Source organism: Aquila chrysaetos, chromosome 17 (assembly GCF_900496995.4).
Source record: "Aquila chrysaetos chrysaetos chromosome 17, bAquChr1.4, whole genome shotgun sequence".
Classification (NCBI taxonomy): Eukaryota; Metazoa; Chordata; class Aves; order Accipitriformes; family Accipitridae; genus Aquila; species Aquila chrysaetos.
Genome location: NC_044020.1, coordinates 22,393,479 through 22,402,362, shown reverse-complemented (window position 1 = coordinate 22,402,362; position 8,884 = coordinate 22,393,479). Strand labels below are relative to the sequence as shown.

Below are 8,884 nucleotides of genomic sequence, written 5' to 3'. Positions count from 1 at the left end.
CGCCCGCTTTGTGGCGAATGTGCCGGGGCGGGGGCGGGGGGAGGAGGGCGCAGCGCTGTCGTCAGCGGCCCGCGTGCCCCCCCCCCGCGGACCGGCGCGGGGATGGCGCGGCCGGCGAGGAGGTACGTGCGGCGGCGGCGGCGCTGCGTGACGTTTCCTAGAAAGGCCTCGCGCGCGAGCGCCGGCGGCCGTTACCCGCTGAGGGAGCGGGCGGGCTCCCCGCCGCCCCTCACGGCCGCCGTTCTCGGCGGGCCCCGGCAGAGCCCCGCGCCTCCCCTCAGCGGGCTTCTCCGCGGGCCGTTGTAACGCCGGGCTTGAGGACGGGCCCGCGCCGTTTCCCTTCCAGCTGGGGCCTCCCCCTGGGGCGGGTGCCTGCCGCGGAGAGCTGCCGCGGCGGGTGACGGGGACCCTCGGGTGGATCCCTGGCTGAGGGGTGGGGAACGGCCTGGAAAGTGCACGGAACACACGTTTCGAGTGCCGAAGAGTGACCCAGGAGATAATTTCCCTTGAACGGTAGCGGCTCTGAGGGGGTGGGTACGTAAGGAGAATACAGTGCTCCCACAACGAGCGCAACAAAAAGCACTGTTACTTCAAGATTTAAAAAAAAACCCTAGAAGCTCTTCCTAATGACTGCATTGTATGCAGTAGCGCTGGTTATACCTACGTTTGAACACGTGTTGCTTTATTGTTGTAAAACATGAGTCGCCCCAAAATCGAGTGTTAGCAAGTCAAGGTGCTCAATCTGGAAGGATTAACAGTGTATGTTTTTTGCCACAGGAACAAGAAAATAGTTGATTATTCTCAGTTTGGGGATTTGGAAGACGACGGTGAGTGGCATGTTCTTGTACGTAACAAAAGTGCCAAACACTAATGTAACCACCCAAAATATCGTCAGAGTATCTTTAATGAATTAGTTCATTGAAAAGGCTGTTAAATATTTTCTCGGGATGTAATCTGGGCACACTGTTAAATATCCTAATACAACAAGAACATGATGGCTGTAAGCCAGAGTATAACAACAGTATGGCAGGAAACTGGTGAATACGCTGTGTCTTGTTGCAGGAAAATTGAATATTTCTCTCCCTGCCTCAGTTTTCAGTGGTAATTGGTTGCTCCATGTCCAACATGCCTATCAGTTCACAGGGTTGTAAATGGGAGTATAAAGGAGATGTGAATCATCTGTACCTAGATCTAGTGTTTCTCCTACAGCTCTGTATCTTGATGGGTTTTGGATTAAGGACATAGGATTCAACTTTTGAGTTCCATTGATAAGGAAAATAGATTGCAGGCTATTTGTTTTCACGACAGCCCTCCTTTACTTCTATGGGTGTTACGCATTTTTCTTACAGAATTTGGTTGCTCTCTTGGGTTTTGGTGGGTTGGTTGTTTTTTTGTTTTTTTGTGGTTTTTAATGCTGTTTGCAGGATCCGGGCAACAGTTTGAATTGGTGGGAAGGGGAGGGCAAAAGTAAATAATACTGAAGGTCTCTTGTGAATCTTGTGGATTAATGGAGATTCTTGGTTTCAGGAATTTAAATGTGGTACATGACTTTTTTCAGTTTACAAGTGACCACTTGTAATACTAAAGAAAAGTGTAAATTCTCAGAAACATTAGTGATTATCTAAGGTTCTGCATCATTTAGAGAATACTGAAGATTATTATTTTATTCCTTATTTTACACCGTGATCTGCAATGTCTTCAGTTGGAAGAAAGGCAGTTTTCATGCCTTCTAATTTTCTTTGAAAATTGGAGAAATGCATTATATTTGGTAAGAGGCAATATGAAAATGATAGAAAAAGGGGAGCAGCTGACATTTTTTAAGAAGGGGAACAATTCCCGAAACACCAAGAGCTCTAAAAACTGTTTAATGACAGGGATTACTGTTATAATTGATTGCTGTTCGGCATATCAGAACGTGAACTTCTAGTTATTGAAAATCTGGTAACACATTGGACATTGAAGCTTTATTGCCATGCTGGTAATAAAAATTAAAATAATTACCTCTTGAATAAAAATATATGCAAAAGAGGTCTTGTTAAATTTTAATTTAAAATACATTTAAGAATAGTATAGTTGTTGTGTTCTTTAAAAATAGAATTAATTTCAAAAAGGTTATCTTTGGCACATTTTCAGTGTGTGATGAAATGAAGTTGAATGACTTCTTTTGGCCATATGGAAGAATATATGAAAACTCATTAAAGCTTGTTGCTGTTTCCCAAACAGATGAAGACTTTGCATGTATAGCTGTACATTCAAGCAAAAAATCCAGAACACAGCTCAAGGATCCAAAGAAGGAGAAAAAAGAGAAGCAAAAAAAGCCACACAAAGAATTGACTCTATCACAAAAGCAGACACCTAGTAAAAGGTAAGAAATGTTGAAATGTGGTCAACTCTGTGCAAAGCTGGATTTCAATAATAGTATTTGGGGTTTTTTTTCCTAGAGTTTTAAGCAGCTAAGAAAAAACAACTAACATAGCAATGTGATAACAATTTTCAGCTTTATTGGTATTGTTGTAAATCAGGGATAATGTGATTATGCATAGAGTCAAGAAAATTTGCCTGAGTTCGGTAGTGAGCTATGTCTCTTTTGTTAGACCTCTAAAAAACGCCGGCAAGTGGCCTGCATAGGTGCAGAAACAGGTTTGCGTGTCTGATATTGTCTTGATATCTCTACAGTGCAAAATAACTAACAGTTCTGAGTTACTTATGTACTCCTAAAACTGAGAAACATAAAGACAACTTTGACTCCTTGAAGAAGAAAAAGCTTGATAGAAAATACAAAGTCAATGAAAAAAGAAATCTGATTATTTTGGTGGTAAAGTTGTGTATAAATATCACATCTCAGTGTGGTATTTCAAATAAACTTAATCACCTTTTCCTGTGATAATGCCAGTTATTAGTGCATATATATATACAATGTTTTGCAATTATAATGCTTTTAAGTATAGTGTGCTTTAAATATTAGTGCGTACTTTGTCTAAGTCTTTTCAGGAAGTAGTATTCATAACATGATATGCTATAAAGTATGTATTGAAATATTAATATCTTTACAAGTATTTGAATTTAAAGAAGTTCAGCAAGTCAGAAGTAGATCTGTAACGCTCATGTCATTGTTTTATTATTTAGCATGTTTGTTGTTTTCTTTTTCCAGGATATCCTTGGATGACAAACTTTATCAAAGAGATTTGGAAGTTGCCTTAGCCTTATCTGTCAAAGAAAATTCTGCAAATATCCTTGATGTGCAAAATTCAGAAGAACAAGGTTATTTTTCAGTTCAATGCAACATTCTTTATTTATATGTAGTGAATTCAAACATGACTTAATTTATTTTACAGTGAAATAGGTTGAAAGTCATGTTTTATTTCAAGATGTCATAATGAAATGAGAATTTCTAAGTAGTGCCTGTTGTCTTACATTCTTGTTTTTTTCTGTGAGAAAAATAACTTTCTGTAAGATCTCCCAAACATATAGTTTGATTAGAGACAGCTAAAAATGTTAGCTGTTTTCATTTCTTAATATCTTGACTTTTTGTAATGTGGGTTTTGAATACTAATATTATTTTTTGTTTGTTTTCTGGATCCTGAAACAGGTAAGCATACTGAATCAGAAAATGTACATAGGAGACCCCTTTTTTCCAACTGCAGTGTAGACAGTGAACTTTTAGGTAAGTTGTTCTCATATTCTGTCTTTTCAGAAGTAGTGTTTCAAGATACATTTAAGTAGCTTATCTCTCCTTTGTTTCTATTGGTTTCTGTTTTTCACTTACATGGAAAAAAGAGTCTTTATCTTAAATAAAGACTGAAGGATGAAGGATGCATTAATTTTTTCATTAAAAATTCAGTCCCAGTCTTAAAATGAGAAAACCTGTGGATTGCTGAATGAGATTGTTACAGATCACTAAAAGTTAGTTGGAAAAAGCAACAGACACGTGATGTTTTTAGATGCTGAGTTTATTTACTTCTTCAAGAAGCTACACTTACCCTCAACTCCTTAATGGGTCCGTAATGCCTAAGCATCAAATAAACATGACCAGAATATTTGCTGTGCCATTGGAAACTTTTTCATTTTTCCAGTTTTATTTTTGGTCTTCTGCCCTTTTGTTAGTTTGATTACACATGAATGTTGATAACTTTCACAACCAAAAAGTGCAGTTTGGTCAGTTAAAAGTAAAATGAGAATCACATGAAAACAAGTGCTGATGATACGCTTCTGTATAGTATACTTCAAAGTCACAAAAATGAATTCTGGGAGTCAAATACCTGCTTCTTTTTGAGAAGAAGAATAGACTTACTGTGAATTTTAATTAATTAGACCACCTTCCGCTTTCTAGGTCTCAATCAGGTTATGGATGATAACGTACCTAGGGGTGACGGTAGGCAAAGGACAGCAGCATCTAAAGTTCCAGCACATCAGAAGTTACTGACCGTTGACAGCGATGACGGAGGGCATGCTACTGACTCTGAGCCGGAGTGTGTACCCAGTAAGTTCTTCTCTATAAAAACCCTCTCCTTAGATGTGCTTTGAATGTGATGCCTTCCATTTAATTTATATTTTCAGTTAAATGCATACTGCTTCTACTGTATCTTCCCTCCCTCCCTTACTGAAGCATTATCTTTTAATACTAGTGGCATCTCAGTTGCACTTTGACACTAAATCTAAACACAGAAGCTTATTCATACACATTCCCCAAACTGGCAAAAATGATACTGTTTCTCTGCATTTGCCGCAGTCTGTCAGAACAGGTTTCTTCTAACCTCTTTGTCTAGGAAAGTTTCTTCTCTTTTAAAGAGCCTCCGTTCATTTTTCCAGTTGTTGTCTGGGGTTTGCATCAAAACAGTGACTCTGGAGTAGCGTCAGGTGTTGGTGCTTTCAGTATTGGCTTTGTTTAAGCTTATTTAAAAAAGTAGGCAGCCTCCATTCTTTCCTTCCTCCAATTCTCAACTCAGAAACCATGCTGCATCCAATTGGAGGTCAGTCTAGCCTTACACTCTGCTTCTGGTAGCAGCCCAGTATTGAATGTCTGCAGAATATGATAGACGTCTCTCATTCCGCAATGGTTGATGTGTCTGTATCCTTTCCTTTATTCCTTACTGCAAGGTTTATTGGAAAATACTTCTAGAATTGTCAGTGAAATAAAGTTTAAAGGGAATAATCCAGATATTCCTGTTGATAGAGAACTATTTTTAAGATTCGCTAATGTCTGGCTTTTTTAACAATAGATCTATAAAATCTTTCTTACAGCTGAAATTAGACATAGTGTTTTTCCACTTTAAATAGTCATGACTAAGAATATGTAAAAATTGGAAGCCCTGCCAATAACTTTAGTCAAATAACTTTAACTTTTTCATCTTGCATACATGGAATATTGGTAATTCTGCTGTTAAAATCATTATTGTATGGAGTTTATACCAGGACATTCCGTTATTAAAGTACAGAGCAAGAATTCTGTAAATACAGAATGTTTTATGGAGGCTACTTCTTTCTCAGTTCAGCATATAAATATATGCAAATTTGGTTTACTGTATCCTTAAGTTATCCTGGTTTTTTATGTCCAGAATGTGATTAGAAGGCCCTGGAGTAATTGTAAATTGTATTTCCTGTAAAGAGATGACATCCCTTTTCCTTGCTGTAGGTGAGGAATCAGAAGAAGATTCAGATTATAGTGAAGGTGATGATGAAGACTTTGCTATAGAAAAGAAGAAAGCTAAAGGAAATAAAAAGAAAACCAAACAAAAGATGCCAGCTGAAAGAGAGAAGTTAACTCCCAAATCCAAGATTAATACTACAGGTAAGTTTGGACTATGAATTTGAAATAGGCTTCTTTATGATAAAAGTCCCTTTTATTTACACTGAAGGCATAGATAAATTTGGCTGACAGACTGACTGTGCAGGGCTGTGATGAAAATAAGCAGAGTTCACTTCTTTGTATGTAACTATATCTGGCTTTTAAGAAAAGGTTAAATAACAATGAGTGATCTGAGGATTTAAAAAAAATTATAATCTCAGAGCCTCCTCTTGCAGTTGCATTTATGAGTTTTTAATCCAAGGATAGCTAAACAATGCTAGTTCTACTAACCACTTTGCAAAAAACATGAAATGTGCATGCCCTTCAGAGTTAATTGTTCACTGTCTTGCTAACACAGTTTATTTAAATAGCTTAAGAAGATGCTTATCATGGTGTTAATCTTGTGTCTGACTTGGTAATGTGTTTTAATTTCAGGCCTGAGTTTACAATGTGTAATTTAGTTTAAAATTAGTTTTAGTTATGACAAGGAGTGGTTTGCTCTGCGTAGCTGACAGAAGAATCTTCCCTCTTAGAAATTTGATAGGTCTTCAAGAAGAAATTGTTACATTGCTTACTTTCAAACCAGGATTGAAATTCTGGAGTAGAACAGGACTGACTGTCTAAGTATATACTGTTAAAGATGTGACAATCTAGTAACAAACTAATCCTTTCACTTAACGCAGAGAGCTTGTGCTGTACAATGATCTATCATCTTATGCAGTGTAATGATTTCTCTGCTAAAGAGTATCTTTCTAAGGTCGCTTTTATTTTCCAACTAAGTATCGCCTGTAGTTTCTCCTTCACGGATTACAGAAGAAAAGTCTGATCTAACACAAAAGATGTCCAGTTCTTCAGAACCAGTTGGGAAGCCTCTACATACATCAAGTCCTGTAACACAGAAGAAGCCTAAATGGATACCACCAGGTACCTGTAAGATTATAACTATAAATGGATACATTAGTTGACTTAAGTTTTTAGCAAACTCTCCTAAGAGCAAACAAACAAATAAACAGTATTTCAGAAAAATGACTGCCCCCTTATAATGAAAGGAATTCTTTTGACCTTAGATTTTAAAAAAAAGAAAGCAAAGCTATATCCGTGCTTCTTTTCCTCTTACAGCATTATCCTTAATTCCTTTATGTGGGGGCATTAATAAAATATTTTCCAGAGTGTGGATCAAGTCTTAATCAAGAGATTGTTTTGTGGCCATTTCTCTCTTATTAAGAGCTTTCTTTATCTCTAGTACATGCCGCATTATTATCTATTCTAAACAATATTAGAAAAATGTTGGAGCGTTTTAACTGCTCTAGTGAAGCAAATACTTAGAAGCTTTATTTTCTTAAGGTGTTTGAGCATGCTGCTGCTGACTCCTGCCTCTTACTTTGATTTTCCTTCATATTTACTCTTCTTTTCTGTACATGTTCTTTCTGTTGGCTCCTTTCTCTGAAGCCTTATTTTCCCACTTGGAATTGTGTTCAGTTGTGTAATTCTCTGTGGAGCACCTGAAAAGGCATAGTACAGTGGGAACAGTTTTTATGTGCTTGTCCAGAGTCACTCCAGTGTGCTGCTGGTTAATTAAAACTGTGCACCTTACCTGCTGCATTGGCTCCCAAATAGATTGATTCCCGGTGAGTGTGCTGATTTTCATGTGCCTCTGTGGTATGTTGTTGAGACCTTTTTGCGAATGTTTTTGTTCTGCGATGAAAACTATAAAAAGAAAACAATATATGATTTTTTTTTTCCCCCTTTAAACCTCTTACACCTTCTTTTTTGTTTTAAAATTTTTTTCAGCTGCATCAGGAAGCAGTAATAACTCTATGAAATATGTTTCTGTTAAGTCACCTACTCAGTGTCTTAGACTTGGCCTCTCCAGACTAGCAAGAGTCAAACCACTGCATCCCAGTGCTACCAGCAGTTAAGTGGTCAGTGACAAGGTGCCACGTGAAGGAAAAGACTATGGAAAGTGTTTTGCTTGTAAATAGAGGGTGGGCACCAAAAGCTTCGTGGCATCATCCATTTTGGAGGACTGTTGTTTATGTACATGTCAAATACTAGAATGAGTTTTTATTCTGCAAAATGCTAGGCATCCTTAAGTGCTACTGAATAATAATATTATTTAATCAAGGTGACATCTGGGTCACCAGCTCTTTGATGTATGATAGAGGTGTGGGTTTGTGATAATTTTAATTCTCTGATAATCTAAACTCTTGGCATTAAAATAGTCTAGACAGCACTATGTCAGCTACAGAATTTGATATCTCAGATGGATTCTTAACACAAGTGAAAGTCACAGTTTAAAAAATATTTCTTGGAAGAGTTAAGTTATCACTTTCCACCCCCTTCATGGAAAATTTGTCACCACTCTCTCAAAATCTGTTAATGTTTGCATGTCTTGTATGTGTATTTTAATGAAGTTTTATGTATTATAGGTATAAATGTTTTTTAGAGTGTTGTATTTTTAAAAAAACTAAAATAAAATACTTTATATAATCAGTCATATTAATTGACTTTATTAATTTTGAAAATCACTTCTAAATTTTGGCTACAGTCCAGCAAATATTTTTGCATGCGCACACTGTTGCTGGAAGTCAGCAGCATTAGTCAGGCTCAGACAGTGAGGATTTTGCTTTGAGCTCTTTGGTCTTCATTGAAGACAATGGTACCATGTACAGTTAGTGGATTTTGTAAAGCGTTGAAGTGGTAAGTTACTGAGTAACGAGACTGAGCTTTCAAACTTATTAGTCCACAACGTAAATAATTTATCTAAGCATATTGATGATGTCAGATGACACAGAAGGTGCATTTCTCCCTGTATTACTCAAGGGATCTGGTCATGACTGAGTGAACTGCCTTAACAAAGGAATGTATAGCCCTATTGAGAGTAATTACATAGACAAAAGCATGGTGCTGCCTAAAGTAAAACTATGGTATGGCAAATTACTTTTTAACTGTATAGTAGTTACATTATTAAAACAAGATACTAATAGATGCATGTTTATTAAAAACAATATGCATATTACCTTATGGAAGGAATGAGAAGAAATCTGTGGATGAAAATGTTTTTCAGAATCAAGGAAACATGGGCATTGTGACATATAA

The 8,884-nt window shown here is 37.3% G+C and overlaps 1 protein-coding gene across 3 annotated transcripts; it reads left to right on the top strand.

The window, feature by feature from the left end:
- Positions 1–31: 31 nt before the first annotated feature.
- RAD51AP1 (RAD51 associated protein 1) lies at positions 32–8,280 on the top strand. Of its 3 annotated transcripts, XR_003927133.2 has the most exons (10): positions 35–122; positions 778–827; positions 2,224–2,365; positions 3,152–3,261; positions 3,590–3,664; positions 4,331–4,480; positions 5,633–5,788; positions 6,566–6,709; positions 7,235–7,413; positions 7,577–7,691. XR_003927133.2 is itself a non-coding variant. In XM_041129514.1 (9 exons), exons 1-9 carry the CDS (start codon positions 103–105, stop codon positions 7,702–7,704), a joined length of 963 nt encoding a protein of 320 aa, XP_040985448.1. In that variant the 5' UTR covers positions 32–102; the 3' UTR covers positions 7,705–8,280. The 3 variants fall into 3 exon arrangements, 2 of the variants coding, with proteins under 2 accessions (XP_040985448.1, XP_029896373.1); XM_041129514.1 differs by lacking the exon at positions 7,235–7,413 and having other exon boundaries at positions 32–122; positions 6,578–6,709; positions 7,577–8,280; XM_030040513.2 differs by lacking the exon at positions 7,235–7,413 and having other exon boundaries at positions 37–122; positions 7,577–8,280.
- Positions 8,281–8,884: the final 604 nt, after the last annotated feature.